At 32.6% G+C, this 20,916-nt stretch overlaps 1 protein-coding gene across 1 annotated transcript in view; it reads left to right on the top strand.

The window, feature by feature from the left end:
* SSBP2 (single stranded DNA binding protein 2) overlaps positions 1–20,916 on the top strand; it is a 76,176-nt gene that overhangs the window by 36,827 nt on the left and 18,433 nt on the right. Inside the window, exons 5-8 of the mRNA XM_023510928.1 lie at positions 3,596–3,663; positions 9,030–9,078; positions 15,847–15,882; positions 17,712–17,766. Coding sequence (XP_023366696.1) covers positions 3,596–3,663; positions 9,030–9,078; positions 15,847–15,882; positions 17,712–17,766 — 208 coding nt within the window. The remainder of the gene's footprint in view (positions 1–3,595; positions 3,664–9,029; positions 9,079–15,846; positions 15,883–17,711; positions 17,767–20,916) is intronic.

The following is a 20,916-nucleotide window of genomic DNA, read 5'->3' as shown; positions in this document are numbered from 1 at the left end:
TAATCAAGAAAAGAATATATTTTCTAAAACCATATTTGAAGTCATTTTTCTAGTTAATTTAGTACATCTAGTAATGTACTAAACGTACTTAGCTAACTTATGTTCTTAAGCTCAGCAAATGCCATATGATTAACAGAAAAATTCACCAAAACCACTCAGCTAGTTCTGGTTTCTTCGGAAATCTGAAGGGTAAATAAGTTATAGACAAGTAGGAACATATGACTTCCAAATGAAATAATTAGGGCAGAGAAATGGTGAGACTGAAATATATGATGGGCTGTCATGTAAAGAGAGAGTTAAACTGATTCTGTATTTTCAAATCTAAGATGGACGGTAGAATTCAGTACAGGAAAGAACTTTCTAGAAATTAAACTGCCCAATCATGGAAAGACTTTATAAACTTCCCAAGCAGAGTCTGAACAGCCATTTTGTCAGGAACATTGCATTGGGAGAGAGATTAGACCAGATGGACTTGTGTAGTTGCAATCAGCTTTAAAATTCAGTGATTCTAAATTAGCTCTTCCCATCCTGCCTTTGTTGATGCCACTTGGAAAGCAAGTTGTTATTCTCTCTTATCTTTCTGATTTCTCTTTGCTTTAGATTATTCAGAAAATGAAAATATTTTGTAAATCCATCAAATATGTATTGAATAATTTCTTATTCATTTCCTTTGACAATTCAGTTTAATTAGTCCATCATTTATGGAGGGCCTACTATGTGCCAGACACTATATTTGAACACTGGGCACACAAATACTTGCTTTCAAGGTATTCATTGTTGATGGGAGATGCTGATACATAAAGGAAAATTCTTATATGATGGGAAAAGTCTAAAAAGAAATACTCTTTATGTAACAAGCAAGTAATTCTGTTAGTGTTGAGGGTGCTAAGGAAGCTAATGAGAAGAGGACTCATTTAATTTAGTCCCTTATAAACAGTGATTTAGAGTTAGTAGCTGTAATTTTTTAGCACAAATACCATACCTCTAACCAAATACTATGATAAGTACTTTATATTTCATTTTATTCTCCAACAAGCCTAAGAATGAGATAATAATATCACTCTAAGATAAGTAAATTAAGTTTAGGAAATCACTGGGAGAATCATTGGCCCAAGATCACACATACAGAAAGACAGAGTAAAAAGGACAGTGGCAACAGAGATTCAAACCTATGTCTTTCTATGTCCAGAGTTACAAGGAAAATTAATCTTTTCCTTGATAAACACAGATCTTCTAAGACCAAAGCTGAAGAGAGATTTTCCTTGTGCAGCATTTCTAGTACACTTTACCATTTAGACTTTGTTTCTAGTAGCTGTGTTTTTTCTCAGAGACCCATTGCTAAACCACCAATAGCACCATGGTGGTGCTATTCCCACCACCATACTTGAACCAGAAGTTAAAAGAATTAACTGTCTTGTAACCAGTGGCTCAGATATGGAGAGAAACCACTCCTCCTATCCCATAGCTCACAAATCTAGACATTTAGATAAATAAAACAATAAGGACAGCATATAAATAGGCAATTTCATTTATCAGGTATGGTTTACTCTCTGAAGTTAACAGACTTTCTCTCATTGATTTATTTCCTTGTAATATTAGTGCCTTCTACTCAATAGGCCAAGGAAGATGAGTTAACATGAGCATAAATGTGTATTGTGTGTTTCTGAGAAATCCAGCAGGCTAAAGGGTATGGCATGGAGTGGGGAATGAAGGTGAAAATTGTAAGAAATGAGAACAGGAAAGATAGGCTGAGAATAACCACAAAAAGCCATGCCTAGGAATTTAGATTTATTTGATGGGCATAATAGATTTCAAGTGACTTGAATAAGACTGAGTTTTAGAAGGAGAGCTCTTTAAGCAGTGTGGAAAATAGAGTAGGAACAGGAGAGACTAAATTAGAGAAACCACTTAAGACATAACAGTAGTCTCAGTAAATGGCAAAGATTAATGATAGGAAACAGCACTATTTTAAGAGCTATTTCAAGTAAATTCCATAGACCATAGTAACTGACTGAGTATGGGAATTGAAAAAAAAGAGATATCAAAGAAGTTCTAGAAATTCTTAGCTTGAACTATTGTATAAAAGGTGATTCAGGAAGGCAGTGTAAAAACTTGGTCACAAGACAGTAATTTCAAGTTTACTTTAGTTGTGTTAAGTGTGCATAGCATCCAGATGGAAATAACCCCTGTGAAGTTCAACATACGATTTATCTAGGAACTTAGGAAAGACATCATGATAAAATATAAAGATTTGGGATTTCTAACATATAAATAGTTGTTGAACAAATGGTGATAGATAAGATCATCCATAAATATGTATTTACTGAAAAAAATGCCAGTAGAACTTGAAGCAAAGCAACATTTAAAGCAGGCATCCTCAAACCACGGCCCACAGGCCACATGCGGCCTGCTTAGGACATTCATCCAGCCCCCCGGGTGTTTTTGCCACCGCTCCCTGTCCTGCTTAGCAGCGACTGGTCCCGGGGCCCGCAGTCCGGCTCTCTAATGGTCTGAGGGACAGTGAACTGGCCCCCTGTTTAAAAAGTTTGAGGACCCCTGATTTAAAGAGAGCCAGCAAAGGAAATTGAAAAAGAGTACTCAAAACAGTTGGCTCACAACTGTAATCCTAGCACTCTGGGAGGCTAAGGCAGGTAGATTGCTTGAGCTCAGGAGTTTGAGACTACCCTGAGCAAGCAAGACCCCATCTTTACCAAAAATAGAAAAATTAACTGGGCTCAAAGGAATACACCTGTAGTCACAGATACTGGGGAGGCAGGAGGATCACTGGAGCCTAGGAATTTGACTTTGCAGCTACTCCAGCCTGGGCAACAGAGTAAGACCTTATCTGGAAAAAAAAAAGTTGGACAAATAGTGGTATCAAAAAGCCAAACATGAAGGTTGTTGATAATGTCAAAATATATTATCATGATAATGATAAAACTGACACAATGTGCAAAGTACAACATTAAAATATTTTTATCCTTTGAATGCACATAATATATAGTAACAAGTTTATTGAGTCATGTAATTCATATATACATATTTTGAGCATATTTTAGTTTTAGTATATATTTGTATGTTTACATATATTAGTGCATTTCTGCGTTAGGTATGTTATTTTGTGAACTAAAGCTTATTATATTCAACTTTCTTGTATTGGATTCACCTGTTGTTACTTTTTCCCCAGACTTTATGTCATCATTCTAGGTCTGGCAATTTCAAACATGTTGAATAAATCTTTTCTTTAAAAACAGAATTTTGGATTTATGAAATGTTTTATTTGTAAAAGTGCACTATTATTAAGCTATTAGAAATTTAATAAAGATATGTTGAATATTAATTGCAACCATACCTTAATCATTTAACATGCACCAATAATCTTACCTATTCGTGTAGTTATTAAAAGACATAAGCCAAAATAGTTAAAATAGAAGCAAAAGTACAAGAATGGACCCTTCAGAGAATGAATTACACAGGCCTTATCCAGTCAGGAGTTATGTAGGGAAATCATTAACCTGCTCTCCTTTCTTTCCCCCCTCCTCTTTGGTTTTGTTTTTTTGTTTTGTGGTAGTCTGACCCTTGGTTATCATTACAGAACTATGGAGGTGCAATGAGACCCCCACTGAATGCTTTAGGTGGTCCCGGAATGCCTGGAATGAACATGTAAGCAAAATGATACATTATTCTGTTCAGTAAAGTGTGCTTTTCTGTCTTCTGAAATGACACTAATTTATAAAACAGTTTGAGTGTCTCAATCTCTGTGTAGTATAAAAATGAACTAAACATGAGCTCTAGTATGTGCTTCATTTTTACAACATAATCTCATGTTTTTCTTCCTTCTCTTGTGAGCCTTAATTTTTTTTCCATTTTCAGGTACCATAAATAACAACTTTTGCCTGTTTCTTTTTGATAAAAACATAGTCTCTACATGGAATTTATAAAAAGTATGAAGATGTTAACGCCAGGACTTTGAATCAACTCTACAGAAGTAGATAATTGAATATTGTTAACTTCATTTTAACATAGACATAGTTATTCCTAAGAGTAGAGTTTATATATATATATAGAGAGAGAGAGAGATAAAGAGAGTACATTTTTTATATGTATATCCATACTTTTGCTTTGTTGGGACCACTCTCAACACAGGAAGAATTCAAGAATTCTCTCTGGTAGTATTTTCTATATTAAAGAACTATCTATGGTTCAAGATGCACTTAGATAAGGAGTAAATGAGAAGTTTTTTTGTTTTTGTTTTCTAACTAAAAAGGCCTTTCCAAAACAAAGAAAGTAGTTTCGATTAGCCAGTATAATACAGTTTATTAGGAATTTTTTTTCATTATCCATCTTACACTCAAAGTCAGGTACAGAATGGACCCTTCAGAGAATGAATTGCACAGGCCTTATCCTGACTGGTGTAATTCAGCAGGTGCTTGATGGTGCTTTTCATTAATTCACCAGAGGATCAATTTCATGATAAGGACTAAAGGCAGTTTACCAGAAATAATGAAAGTGTTTAATGTTGGTTTTTGGATATCTCCTCAAATATGTTTTCCATCAGTCCATGATTTGATTATTGACATATCAAATTAAATAACTCTATCATCATTTAATGTCATTGAAGATATACGGTGAAATAAGCTCTCTTGATGTATATAGGATTTTATTTTAAGTTTCTGAAACCATTTTCATGGAAAGCAAATTTGCCTGAAATAGAAAATAGGTTAATAGGTGGGTACCAGCTAGACTCAAAACTAACACAACGGGAGGAAAAAGTAGGTCAAATTTTCCTATTACATCTTTTTACTTTGAAACCAAAAATGGATAGACATGAAATCTGACTCTTAAATTCCTCAAAGGCTTAGACTTTTATTGAATGGTTGCTACAAAAGAAGAGTGAGTGGTATTTTGTGCTTATGTCAAAAGCTGAAACTTTTACCAATAGGATGGAGTTATGTGTAAATGCTACCTGAGATTCTCATTTAATAATGCAATCAATTTTATAGAGTGTAATTTAGAACAGTATAATCAACTAGAATCAGCATTAAATGTTAAGAATCTATCTAGAATCATCTTGTATGTTACTCTGCACTATAATTGGCCATATGGCCAACTTTACATAAACCTGATTTTGTTGGTTCAAAAAAAGAAATTATTTTCATTTGACCATTGAGAGACTCAGAATAGCTGCTCAAAATGTCTAGTTTCTTTCTCAAATATTCTTAAGCATAGACATATGAGAATATTTAATTTCCTTGACTACGGAGACAAAATTTTAACGTGATTATTTTTGTTTATATGAGTTTGGGTTTTTTATTAAAGAATGCCCAGAAAATTTTAAACCTACTTATGATAGTATGATATTAGTATTATTTCTGATTCTAAAAAATCTCTAAGCCTTATAGACTCTGATTTCCATTATTTGTTACTATTTTCTTTTATTTGGAGTCTTATGCAATTTTAAATTTTCTATAAATTGGGATTCCTTCAAGGACAATGAAATGTAAATATTTATATTTTTACATTTGAAAATATTTTTCTCTAACAGGCAAACTTCTCAAGTATGGAAGATCCATCTAGAGAGAATAATTATTATATTGATATTGGCCTCAACAAAACAAAGATGTGTATAAAGACACATGAAAAGTAAAATATATTATCTCCACTGCATGTAATAGAGTAATGCTTTATTAAAATTAATTTTATAATTCATTATCTTTCAAACAAAATAAGTCTTTAAAAAAGGCAAAGTAAGTCTGTTTAATGGCAATTAATAGTAGAAATTCTTGCATTTCTAGCTGGTATTTGTGGCTTTCTTCATGTTATTTCTTTTGTATGTTAAGCTACTTAAAAATTTAAAGAAAACACATTAGAATGGTGTCACCTTAAACTGTGTCTTGAACTAACTAACCTGTTTAAGTAACAAAATATTTGTTTGTTGGACATCAAGAGGGACCTGACAGAGACATATATAGGGATGATTTTTCTTTTCTTTTCTTTTCTTTTCTTTTTTTAAATGTCTTTGTTGAGACTTTATCTTGATGAGGTGAAGAGCGAAACACCCCCACTGGGAATTTCTTTTCTTTTTTTTTTTTTTGAGACAGAGTCTTATTTTGTCACCCTTAGTAGAGTGCCATGGTGTCATAGCTCACAGCAGCATCCAACTCTTGGGCTCAACTGATCCTCTTGCCTCAGCCTCCCAAGTAACTGGGACTACAGGCGCCTGCCATAATGCCCAGCTATTTTTTTAGAGATGGGATCTTGCTCTTGCTCAGGCTGATCTCAAACCTGTAAGCTCAGGGCAGTCTACCCACCTCAGCCTCCCAGAGTGCTAGGATTACAGGCATGAGCCAACGCACCTGGCTTTATTTTTCATTAGCTTGTCATTTTTTCTTGTTTTTCATGAAAATATAATGGCAATGGAAAAATATCCAAACGTGGTAACCAAAGTAATTAAGTACCATATTCTAACTGGCAAAACTCTCTTTCTTTATTGTAAAATAAAGCATTTAGAACAGAATTTTGACATCTCTGTTGTTTAAAAAAAAAAAATGGCCATCTCCAAAGAAAATGGTTACTCAGATATAATCTTTACATTTTCATGCTCTAAACTCAAGATAAGTTACACAAAGTGTCATTTAGAATTAAAATAAAAGTTAACTTTCAATGTTGCTATAACTAGTATTATATATTTAGAAGCAAAAGCTTAATTTAACTCATTTAAAGTAGAATTTGTAAACTATGGCTAAAATGTGTTTTCAAATGCATTTTAGGTTATTTAAGGAAACTAGAATAGTGCTATATGTTTAACTGCAGTTTTAAAATTTCTAAAGAATTTAAGATTCAATACTATTAAAACAGTCCTAATTTAACTTTGTATACCTTACTATTTTATAAAAACTAAGAACAGGATTTCAAAGGGTCTTCTTGTTCTATATCATAGCCTATTGAATTATAAAGTTTGTCTAATTATCTTGAAATAAAATGATTGTCAATCACAGAAGAAAAGAGGATTTTTCTCCTTGGTTGTCATAGTTGATTTCATTTATCAAAATCACCATCTTTACCAAAAAATACAGACTTCTTTCAATTTCATTTGTCTCTTTACTTTTAAATGATGTTAATTTGATTCTAATTCAGACAATACTTACATAGAAATTTTCTTGCAAAATAGTGTCTGTGTTATACCTTGTAGATTACTTACTTGATAATACTGATGGCCCTCCAAAGGAGTGGGAATTACTTAAGTAGTTGTTCTAATAGAAATACTCACTACTATAACCTCCACTTTATTTAGCACTACTTGTGAAACTTAAAATGCTTTCAAACATAATGGTAATATTGGGGGAAACTTAGCTTGTCCATATGAATTATTAATACTCAATCTCTTATAATATTAAAATGAAATTTTTATAAAATATATAGTATGCTGGGACTATATTGGATTTATTAAAAAACCTAAATACATAAATATTTCTTATATAATATAAATTTAACATTTAATTTGTTAGATGTAAAATGTTTGTTTTAATGTGTAATTTAACATGTTAATTTAACATTAGACAAATTTTAAAATATTTTAAAATTGTAAGATTATTCTGTACATACCATAATTGTATATAAATTTTTGCCATGATTTGGATATGTTACATTTTTTATGTTGTGTTAAGATGTTTCTTGGTTTCTTTCCTGTGTTTTATTTAGCATTGAATAAATCATGTGGATAGGTCCTACCACCCTTTCTACATGTATTATTTGATCAACATATAACTTATGTTTTCCCTTAGTTTCTGTCCATTAGGGCATTGTATTCTATATGTAAAATAATTTTTCTAGAATGTTCCAGTAATTGATTGCATCATTATCATCTTGAAGAGGCACAGTTTTTAAAATTATGATTGAGTTCCCACTGGCATCTTTATTTCTTCTTCTGTTCCTCAAGCTGGAATGGGCATTCCTGATAGAACACAAGGACAGGATTTATGCCCTTCCCTACCTCTTACATCCCTACGTAATCCCAAAACAAAATTAAATACAGTTTTAAATATTCCACACAAGTATGAATAAAATAATGACTAACTTGGTCAGCCTCTTTACCTAACATTTAGAACATTAGATTTAAGGTCCCTGTAATCAAGAGACAATTTTTTTTAATTAAAAATTTTCACTGTCTTAGTAATTGGAGGAGAAGGGAATTTTGAATGACCCTAAATTACAAAAGACCTACTGAACAGTAGTCTGCTTTTCATAAGGCAATATGTATTCAGGTATACTATTTAGTATTAAAACATGAGGACAAGAGACATTTTTATTTAAATAATTGGGCATTAATTTTGTTAAAACATGATGCTTTGTGACCTTATTGGTATATAAAACATTCTCCTCTATCCTAAAATGAAGTAATATTTTGGCATAGATTACCTACTAATTTTTCTAGGATTTACTCTGGCCTCTGCCTTAAAGAGCAAGAAATATGGTTGCCTTATTTAATAGTAACTAAATCATCAGTAGCACTTAACGATGGATTATTAATATATAGATATATAAAGTAATGTGTTATCAACTGTGATTTTTTTCAAAAGGAGGCAACTTTACACACCTTTTGTATATAAGCTTAATAACAACTTTTTCAAATGTGGATATTTTACAAATAATTCCATGTTTGAATGAGATAAAAGTAGCTTATATTGATGTAACAAGATTACAGTGCTTTTTTACTCTAAAAGCATAGTTTATAATGATTTAGATATATGAACATATTTACTGCTATAGGTGATCACTGTTTTTGTGTATTACAATTTAATGTTAAAATAAAACTGGGCTTACTAAAAGTAGTTTGAATGGGGAAGAAATCTATTTTATGGAATGACAAAATTGTTGGATTTAAGAAATAAAAACATTAACTAGAAAGAGAGTAATTTCAGTGCTGAACTCAAACCACATGGTAACCAAACTGCAAATGTTAATATTTTATGGGTTTTTGTTACTTATTGTGAAATATTCACAGCTAAAGTTTTATCATTTTTTTGTAGGGGCCCAGGTGGCGGTAGACCTTGGCCAAACCCAACAAATGCCAATTCAGTGAGTATATATGTATTTTTTTTATTAAATTTTTTGCAGTTTCCAACATTTAACAAAAACAACGAACAAAAGTATTTTATTTTAGAAAGCCTTGCAACCAGTTGTATTAACTTTTTTTGAAATAATCATTCAAAAAAGTTTTGTATATACTTTTAGGAAAATGGGCATAATTTTGTCTTTTGTTTCACTTCAAGGTCTAATATAAACATGCATTCTATGTCAATTACCATATTTTCAAAAATAACAATAGAAATAGTATGATTTTAGTATCTACATATACTACAATAGCTTATATATGTTGTGATCTGTCCTAAAATGGTTTGATCTTCTAAAATAACTATAATAATCAGTAACTTAACAATTTCTATTAGAGAAGACCAAATTATTATGATAATATTTACTGAATTAATTGCATCTAGGTTTCCACTTTTGCCTTGTACCTGTTAGCTGAATTACCATTTTTGCACTCTCTCTATGTACCTGACATCTTGAGAATTCTCTTCATACTGTATACTTGTGGTAACAGTTTGCACAAATGTTTTCCTTTCTTAATGTAACTATGTGCATTATTGGTTGAAAGTTAAGCTGTGAAATTTTAAATTAATATGATTTCAATTTTGTATCCTGGGGATGTTTTTCCTTCTTGACTTTGAAATCTTGACTTCTTCAAAATGTGAAGGAGGTTTGTTGTGTAAGTTTGTGTAGCGTGTGCACTTCCCAAAGGCGCCTTGGTCAAAGGAGTCAGTAAAGAGCCAAAATACAGCTTGTGTTCCTCTTGTAAACTCTGTGGGCATCTATCCAGAAGGTATGGCTTTTGCTAATATGCCCAAAGGCGCCTTCATTGACTAATATGAAATAAAGTAGGATTTTTATTTTTAATTTTCTTGACTCTGAACATTATAGTATTGGTCTCAAGTTCTTATTTAGAAGTTTATTTACAAATCTAGTTTTTTCCTTTTCTATCTTTTTTTTTTTTTTTTTTGAGACAGAGCCTCACTTTGTTGCTCTTGGCAGAATGGTATGGTGTCATGGCTCACAGCAATCTCAAACTCTTAGTCTCAAGTGATCTTTTTGCCTCAGCCTCTTGAGTAGCTGAGACTATAGGTGCCTACCACAATGCCTGGCTATTTTTAGAGATGGAGTCTTGCTCTTGCTCAGCCTGGTCTCAAACTCCTAAGCTCAAGCAGTCCTCCTGCCTTGGCCTCCCAGAGTGCTAGGATTACAGGTGTGAGCCACCTCACCCAGACCCATTTTTATCTTTTACATGGGAATTGTTCATTTTGATTTGGCTATACAGCAAGTTCTAACCATTAAGTATCAAGCATTTTTACTGAAAATAAACATCTCTGATTACAAAGTACAGAAAACCAACCAAACTAGACTTACATTGAAAGAATATTACTGGACCATGTAGCTGAAAAGTCCAGGTGTATATTTGGTTCCAAGAGTTCAAGATGCACTCTTGGAACCAAGATGAGTTCCTCATCTTTCTTCTCATCATCATATCAAGAAGGGTGTGTGAACTCTAGATGTAGATCCTCCTAGCTCCCGGTTGAGCACAAAAGAATATAGTTCTTTGTTATTTAAACAAAAGCTTTGGAAATACTGACTGAACTGGGTTTGCTGGTCAGTCTCATTCATGAAACAATTCTGGCCAGGTTGTAAAATACTTATCCCCAAGCCTAGGTCACAGGACTGCTTCCTGAGCCCACCCAAGGCACATGGAGTAAAAATAAGGAATGGCTCACCAAAGAAAATTAAATTAAAAGAATTGTTAGTAGAAAAGAGACTAGGCAAAACCAAAAATGTTCAGTATAGCATTGTATTTGTCAGCTCACTAGCCTGACAGGTAAAGAAAGAGGAAACTCTCCAGGGAAAAAAAATGGGAATCTATTCTAAATAGTGATTAAGCCTAAGGGAAATACAGATGTGTTATTCCAAACAGGCTCGGTTTATACCAATAGATGGTTGCTTTTTAAACAAGAACTAAAAGTAATAGAGTATCTTTGACTTTACACTGGCATAATCTTTGATGATGACTTTATATTCTTCCTGGTTTCTAGTGAGTGCTTATAAGGAAGTTTTGAACTCCACGCTTAAAGAAGAGTACTTTGCTAAAAAATGTTACTAAGCATTTAAAAAATAAAAAATGAAAGGCTTCTGGTTACTTCTCTGACCTCCATGGCAGCACCATAATTATGGATATTTAGGGCTCAAAACATTTTAAACTACTTGGATTCTTATCATAGGTCTTGAATTATCTGTCTAGCTTAGCCATACAATATATATGGTCCTTAATTTTCTTATCTGTCAATATTAAGTTCTTCTAATTCTGTGATTCTGACCTTCTAGCTGACGGATTTTGTTTATTTTCTACGACTTCATTTTTACCTTTCACTTTGTATGAAGCTTGGGGTACTGTTAGAGGAAGGATTTAGGGGTAAAGAGAAGGAAAAAGTTGAAGGTGATTTACTTTAAGCCTTTGGAGCCCGGTATTTGGGAGAACAGGAATAAATAATTAAACTAGGAACATAGAAAAAAGAAACAAGTTATCTTTCTTCCTTCTTGCCTCAGAAATAGAAATTTTCTTCTTTCTTCAATGCTAACTCTTCTGTTTGTTCTCTTTTGTTCCCCTTTTGTCGCTTCCTTACATGTCCTACTCATTCACTGTTCCAAATGAGTCTTCCTTCAATCCCTTTCTATCTACTAGTACTCTCTGCTAGTGCTATACCAATGAACAAAATCCCAACACAACCTTAAACCGCTGTTTCTCTAGTCCTGAAGAGTTGGGAAGGGGTAGCTGATAGAAAACTTCTCTGTGCCCTTCCTTGGTATCAAACCACCATCCTGTGTCTCTCACACTCTCCCTCCTTCACCAACATTCTGCCAGATGATGAATTCTTTGGCCTTCCTGTCTTTTTCATCACTACATGGTACTATAGTTCCTGAAACATAGCAGGTAATGAATGAAGATGTATTGAATTGCCCTCTCAACCCATTTCAATTCCCTTGAAAGTCCTATTCTGTAGCCATCTCTTACCTCCTGCCTCCTACCAAACAAGCATAGTAGTTTATTTTCTGACCTCATAATACCCAATGTCTCAGATTTGACTCCTTGGTTTTATTTTAAATTCCTGTTAATGTCATTTTTTGATTTTTTAAAATATTTTCAATAATATTTATTTAACTTTCTATATTTTTATTAAAGTATTCCTTTTTATAATTTATTTTTAAGTGTGTCACAGAAAGGTTAAAGCCTGACAGGGTTCCCGAATAGGTCTGGCTGTGCTTACTTCAGCAGCACATGTGCTAATGGAGTAAGTCTGGCTTAGACATTTTCTAGCCAAACTTCTCTGCTTCTTAAAAGTCTAGCTTGTTTGACTTTTTATAAGATAATGTGTCACGTTATCTGCCCTTTCTCAATTAGCAATGTTTTCTAATTGAGAAACAAGAAAAACTGTCAATATTAAGTTCTTCTAATAACTTAATCCTAAACTGGTATTTATTATAATGTTTTCATATGGTTCCAACTATCACAAAATCTAGTCAAACCAGACATCAAGTATTACGTGTAGCACAAAATGGAAATTTATTTAATTGAAGCTGTATTTTTAGTGCTAATAAGTTTATGTAGACCTATATTTCTAAATTTGTATTGATCAGCTCTGTCTTCATATATGTAATACTAATGCCTTCAAATTCAACATATCAGACATTTCCCCAAAATACCACACTTCTGGAATCACCTATATAAAAATGTAGTACTGGGTATATAAACTATCATCTACCCACTCACCAAATTGAAAACCTAAGAATTACCTTAATTTCTTCCTTCCTTTATATGTCACATCTAGTTTGTCACCCAGCCCTGCCAAGTAATTTGTGAAATGGCTCTCAAGTTCTCTTACTCCTACTTAATCAGCCCTGCCTACAACCTCTTCATTATCTATTACCTGGACTTATTGCCATAGTCCTCTGAATTGTATTCATATTCCACAATGCTTGTAGACTTATCTTCCTAAAATATGAATTTGACTATGCTTCTCTAAAACCTATGACTCCTTATTTCCTACAGCATAACTTCATTCATAGTCTGAGCATGCACCCTCATCATTTACCATAATCTCAAGTCCCTCCCTGCAGCAGCTGTATAAAATTATTCGCCATTTCCCAAATAAACCGTGTATTTGCATATTTCTTTCTTTCCTTTTTTTTTTTAATAACAGTTCTCTCTTTCTGGTAGTATCTACTCTCTGTAAATCCCAGCTTCCCAGCTCAAATATATCTTCTGTACCCATATAGTACTTCTTTCCATCTACATTGTTATATTTTATGTCCTTTACACTAGGCTGTCAGATCCTGCTGGGAACTTTCAAGAGTACAAGTTTAGTAAGCTCTAGGGATAGAAGCCCAAATACTGATTTTTAATGAGGGCATCAAACAATGTGAAGTAGAAACAGTATAAGCCAAAATTAAAGACCCTGACAGAGCAAAAAAAGGGGGGGAAATCCAGAACTAAATGAGATAACATTTTTGAAAGTATTTTAAATTGTTATTATATCTAACTATCTTTTGAAGGAGTCACAAAGAAAGAGAAATTAAAAATAGAAAAGGACTAAGGACTTAGGAGAATGGGGTGGTTGGAAGAGCTAGGTTTGGAAACAAATAGAAAGTTTGTTTTTCTCTACCCGGCATAAATAGATGAAAATTTAAACCTGTAAACAATGGAGTGTTGAGCTGAAAATGAAGGTAGAGTAAGAACTTGATGGTGTTAATGTATGACAGGAGGACAAAGGATCCTCCCAGGTTGGAGTAATCACCATGAGGGGCTGCTCACAAGTGTCAGTTGTTAAATATTTAGAAATTTTGTGAACCTTCTTGTTAAACACTTGGTAGCTTAAAATCCAACATACAGGAATATTTACACCATAGAAATTGGCTAACCCTACAAATCAGAGATTCCCGCCCCCCCCCCCCATATGTACTGGATTTACTGACACATTGCTAGTAAACTTCAGGGCTTTTATTAAGGGTAAGCCAGAATGCTTCCAGATCCTAGTAGAGACTAGGTAGAAGTTGAAGCACATGATTATTTTTTGGACCTTGTCAACCTTGCTTTGTGTTTCCCTCCGAGAAAAACAGGCAATTTAGTCATAAACTAATAGACATTATTTAATGTACTCCAATTCTATGATAGTTGGAAGATAGAGTAATTTTTCTGAGTGTCAGGAAGAAGAGGAAAGATGTCAGGCAAGGAGTTGTCCAGATTTCTGTGTAAAGAGTTCTAGAATGTGGTCATACCCATAATTGTAAGATAGAGCAGTAAAGTATACAGGGTGAAGTCAAAGAAGGCAATGAATTAAATTCCAAAGATCTAAGGGGTGGTTAGATTGTATCTTGAAGTTGTTTAAGAATGCTGGTAGACAATGCAGAATAACAAAAGAACATGAGCCAGGTACCAAAGACTTAGGAAGATGAAATTGGTCCTAGGAGCCAGTGGACAAGTTGATTTGGAAAAGGCAGGTGCACATGTTTAAATAGGGAAAATCAGAGAATGAATGGTAGATCATGAACTGAAAGGGTCCAAGAGAGCAAAGTTATATTCATTCACCAAAGTTAGTAAATACTGCCATAAAAATTGAGGCCTCCAGGACTTGTGGTCTGTGCTTGATACAAAGTAAAGATACCAAACAATAGGGAGAAAATCTTCTCAAATAACTTAATACTAAATATTTCCAAAAAGGCATCAAAGAATTTATAGAGGGGAAATCATAACTTCGTTGTACTTCCTTCAACTTACTTTATGTTTCTATATTTCTTTGATATTTAACTATATGACAGGTATTGCGATATAGGGAGGGTTTAGGAAATACAATCTTTTCACTACTCTAAAAGTCCTATGCTGGCCCTGGCTGTCTGACTTCCAAATACAGTAATTTATTGACTTTTTTCAAAATAAGGCAAAAATATCTTTTAGGATATATGGTATCTTCATGCAAGTGATCTTGTGTGACAAAAGAAAATATTTAAATTTAACTTTCCCTACTAACATCTGCACTCCAGAGCTTATTTTTAAATATAGGTTTTTAGTTTTTCATTTCTTAAATTACCACAACAACATGGTATCAATATTTTCTAATCTTTACAAGAGAATTTAGTGTAAGAGCTTGATTTGAAGAGAAGGAAGGAATGTGTTACTCATCTCTGATCCCCACAAATTAGTAGTCTTTGGAGATTCATATTTACAGACTTCTTGGATTTATTACATTATTTTCTAGTAGCTAATTAGAAAGGGAAAGGGGAAAAGATAAGGCCTATAAATCAAGTATTGACCTGTACTACATGAATGTAGTAGCCTGAAACCTGTCTTTTGAAAAAATGCACACAGCTTAGATGTTGAACTTGTAAAGTCTTCTAATTTAAAAAATTCTGCTTTCCCATTCTTTACCATCACAAATGTATGTATATCTTTCTACTGACACAATAAGGCATTAGTATCAGGTAATGTGTAACTGATATGAAACCAACATAACTTGAAGCAGTAATTATCTAAATTCCTCTTGACTAAAATACAACTTCTTTTTTATAAATCAAAAATGACACTGCAGTTGTTAAAGTTTCTAGCACTTCAACAGATAGAAATTTCTTTATTATCCTTTGTAATTCATTTTAAAATGTAATAAAAGTCAGGAAATAAATTCATTTTAGGTCAGTCTTCTTACTGCCACCTGAATCAAAATATTTGTTTTTGTCCTGTTCATGTTCCAGATACCATACTCCTCAGCATCTCCTGGGAATTATGTAGTAAGTACAACTGGGTTTGTTTGCTCATAAGAATTGATGTTACGTTTTATTTGGGCAATGAAATAGTCGTCCAGATGTTAAGAAGAGCCCCTGTGTATTGGCCAAGAAGTGAACATCTTGAGTTGTTTCATCTGCCAACCTCAGTACATATGTTGATGTTCATTAGTGAAACAGTTATCAATCTGGCCAGAATTGCCCTGAGTACTGTGTTTTACTTCAGCATATGTTTCTGAAATCCAGTACTATACTCTCTGTCCAATCATGAAGAGAGTCATCCCCAGTTAACACAACAATATGCTTGACTATGCAGTTCTCTAGGAAAAGCATTTACACCCCTCTCAATCCCCACATACCACACACAGACTCCAAGAAGACATTAAACTTTCTCCCAGTTATAAAGTGATCAGGCAGCTTTTGTCATTCTTAGAAACTGAGAACACTTACTTTTCTTTTTATTATGTATTACATTTAAAATTTTTCAATAATTTATGAAGTCAAATTAGCAGGTTTTTTTATGACTTCCTGAACTTAGAAATAACCTTTTAAACTTCATCACATTAAGATCCTTACTACATCTCAGGACCATCCTAGGGGAAAAGTGTCAAAATATTTAGGCAGAAATGTCTAATAGAGAAGCAAGGATGAATGGGTGACAAAGAAATCATTCCTAAAGAAATTTTCAGAAGTGGTGGCGAACTGGTGTAGGCAAAAAGGAATGCATTAGAAGGGAATTGATGAGTATTGTACTCTCCATGGAAATAGAGTTTTGTTAACATAGTGAAAAGCACACATGCTTTGGTCTGTGAACTTAGTCTCCACTGATCCTATAAGTGATACAAACTAAGAAAGTATAACTTTCTTCCTATTTTCTATGAAACAAACATGAGAGTAAAAAAGTTTGAGTACAGTGTATTTTTCATTAAAGTCATTAAGAGTGAGCCTAATACATGATTTTATGAAATTATAGTCCTTTATGTGATTTAGAATTTAAGTTTTATATTAAATAGCAAGTATATACATTATTTGAAATGATTTATAGGCTATATCTACACACTCAGAATGAAGTGAAAATTTAGCCACTTTTGAGTTAATTTGATCATTATACATAGAGTATTCTGAAAATTTCCAAAACCTATTGCCTAAAGTATCTATGTTGGTTGTGTGAAATAATTGAATTAACTTTAGAATTACCTAATCTCCATTTCAGTTTGATTGTGTAGCTGCAGCCTTGGTAACCCACAGCATTAGTCAACATTGCTTCTCATTCCTAATTGATGTGAAAACGGAAGGTACAGTGCTCCGAAAGTGTTACAGTTGATGCTAACAGAAAAAAGAAATAGCATCAATGTATTTTTTTAAAACATAAATCTCTAAGCTAATATTTTCTGGTTTTCAAAAGATATTCTGTATGTAAATATCTTTTGGTTTCCTATAAAACCAATGATATAAAATGTAAGAAAATTACAGTAAATGAAATAAAAAATACACATGAATTATTTCTACTTCATGGATCTGTAAAGACCCTATTAAATGGTTTCCTTAACCTCATTAAAAGTGATGTGATTAAGTCCTGAATAATAAATGAGTGTTACAGGCTCATTGTTTTTGGAAATTTGTCAAAACAGTCTCAACATATTTAAGCTAAATTATCTTTTGCATAATATTGAAATGATTATGCATTCAAAGAAAATAAATTATGGATAAAATATATTTCCTCTTTTATTTTCAAATTGGATTATTATAGAGTTAAGTCTAACTTTTCTTCTGTTTTTCCTTATGTTGTTTAATACAATGCCTTATTTTTACTGAAATTTTGTATAATTATTTAGGGTCCTCCAGGAGGTGGAGGGCCACCAGGAACACCCATCATGCCTAGTCCAGCAGGTATTGTAATCAAACTAGCCATGTGGGCATTTTATTATTAAAATAAAATCATAAAATATAGAAATGTTTATGAAATAAAGTTAATAGCATTCATTATTTCATGATGACTAAAGACAAATCACAGAGGTAGCAGGTAGGAAGGGTATTTTTAACTGTTATCTGATTAAGCATTTAGAAAATCCGTATTGTATGGCTAACAGATTTAATCAGGATGAACACTGTTGATCTATATGAATTGCCCAATAATTTGTCTAACTCAGAGATGCCTTCTAAATCTAAAAAGATCTAAATCTCACAAAGTAGAAAAATAACACATAAGTAAAACATTAAATAATGGATCCATTAGGTTTAATTATAAAATCTATCCTCCAATGAATAAAGATGTGCTTACAGTATTATTTACCATGTACGTCTATAGATATTTATTAATTAGCTAATAAATTCACCATTATAACAAGAAAATTTTAAAACTCGTCTAAGTTAAAACATACTTCAGTGTTTTCATAATCATCTTATATAATTATTTTAATGTACCTTTATCCTTTCTTTTTGAGACAAACTATTAAGCATGTCTTAGGTACATTAATGGTGGGATCTTAAATTGGCCCAGCCAAGCATTTGACTTCGTCATCTTAGTATGGGAAATGATAGAGATATAATCCAAGATTTATGTAGAAAGATACTCATCTGTTATATTCAGAATGAACTGGCAGACACAACCTTTAGAACTAATCCAATTTTAGTGAAATTATTAAATTAATTTTTATAGCATAAGATGTAATATAGTATAGCCATTAAAATTATTATTAAAGAATTTTTAAACAAGTGCTCATAATCCATTATAATATTACAATTTTATTTTAAAATATATATAGTAAATCTAAAAAGTAAAAAACAAATAGCCTAAAACTGTACCAATGATTAATCGTGGGTGATAAAATAGGAATTTTTTATAATGAGAAATAATTTTTAATTATGTTTCACAGTTAAATTCATATGCTCTTAACTATTTTTTTAAAATCTAAACTATATAGAAGCTTGAAATTTAGTATCACCAATTATACTAACAATTAATAATTTTTAATTCTGAACTTTTCTCTTTAGAAAAATCATCAATTTGGTAATTAATACAAAATTTTACTTTGCTTCACTAACTCTTTGGGCTGTATCCAGAAATATTTCATCTCTGTCCTCAAACATCTTAATTGAGAATGAAACAATTCATTGAATTACATGAATTGACTATCTTGCCCACATTTACATTCTTTTTTTTTGAGACAGAGTCTCAAAAGTACTCCCTCAGTAGAGTGCTGTGGTGTCACAGCTCACAGCAACCTCAGACTCTTGGATTTAAGTGATTCTCTTGCCTCAGCCTCCCAAGGAGCTGGGACTACACGTGCCCACCACAATGCCTGGCTATTTTTTGTTGCAGTCGTCATTGTTGTTTAGCTGGCCCGGGCCAGTTTTGAACCCTCCAGCCTTGGTATATGTGGCTGGAGCCATAACCACTGTGCTATGGGTGCTGAGCCAGCATTTACATTCTTATATGGTGAAGTTAATGTTTACTTTATGAAGCTTGTGATTAATAAACACTTCACTACAAGACTAAAAAGAATTTTTAAAGTAACAATGAACATTGCAAGTAGTAAGTAATCTTATCACTTCCTCCTTTTGAGCTAGAAATTGCCACCAGTGTATCTTCCCCCACTCCTCCCCACCACCACCAAGAAATGCCAAAAGATTTGCTTTATTGTACATAAAAAGAAGTCAGACATATCCAAACCGGAAGCAGGAGAGAAAAAGACAATAGAACATTAACTGCAATAGAAGGCAGAACTCAGCTGGGGCTGGGGGCTGAGGGACTCATACACTTGGAACTGTCAGAAAAAGAGTCATGGGATAGTGAACATTTAAATGGTCCTTCAGTAGTAAGTGGAATTTCAGTACATGGAAATTGGAAAGATATTTGGAAGAACAAAATTATGGCAGTAGAAAGATTGGTTACATGCAGGAAAAAAACAACTCGTTTTACATCCTTATGTATGCTTAGACTCCTGTCATGTTGAACTCATGACTCCTGTCATGTTAGACTCCTGACACGTGTCTGAGCATACATAAGGAAGTAAAAAGAGTTAAAAGTCACAAAAGGAGGATGGAACCTCATTTAGTATAAACTTATAAATAAGAATCAACCTGAGATGAGCATTCTAACTCTTTAAAAAATGTTATGTATTCATTTAGAAGTAAAATATGATATTTACATTATGGATCACTGTTGGCAAGAGCCAAAAAACTACACCATGCCTACTCTGTAAGGTGGTGCGCACTAAAGTAATAAACTTATGAATGTCTAATAAGTAATCATACAGTAAGAGTGATGGGCAATTGCCCATTTCCCACTCTGTGGTTATTGCCATGAGAAAGCAAAGATCAGTGCAAAACTTTTGAAATACATCTATTTTAAAAATAGAGAAGACTACTATATTACATTTAAGAAAATGTCATAATGTGTAAAAATAGAAAGCCATGTTTTATAATTGGTATTTCCACAAGGTAAAATATTTAGCCTTTCATTCTAGGTTTTATATTCTAAAAGTACATACACTCTGAGACTTAATTAGAATTAGCTAATAGATGTGAACTATACATTTTTAAAATACTGTATAATGTCATATATATGAATATACACCACAGTTATTTTTATTATAACATTAAGAATGAAATGAGGGAAAACAATTTTGAAAAGCTATGTTGGAGGAAGCTGGCATTTAGTTCAAGCAAGAGAATTTTTCATTTCAATTGTATAGTCTTATTCTATTATATTCTACCAGCTTTTACTAAAATAATTTTTAGTAAAAATTTTTACCTAGAAAGCTGTTTTTTTAAATGTATATATAGAAGACCTCAGAAAATCATGAAAAGTTACTGAATCTGAGGGTTTTTTGTTGTATGTATACATATAATTGTTTGGAAAAGTCAAAAAGTATCTGTTCTTTAAAAAAGAAAAACTTTACTGTAATTTTTTAGACTTTTAAATATTCTTTTGCCTCAATTATTGAAGTGATTATTCCTCTCAAGCAAATACCCAGTTTTTGTACTCAGAATAACAATTTTTAAGTCAGAAAATGCCTGCCAGGTATTTGTTTCTGA

Source organism: Otolemur garnettii, unplaced genomic scaffold, assembly GCF_000181295.1.
Source record: "Otolemur garnettii isolate 467f Iridium unplaced genomic scaffold, OtoGar3 scaffold00017, whole genome shotgun sequence".
Taxonomy (NCBI): domain Eukaryota; kingdom Metazoa; phylum Chordata; class Mammalia; order Primates; family Galagidae; genus Otolemur; species Otolemur garnettii.
This window is presented reverse-complemented; position numbering and strand designations above follow the sequence as displayed.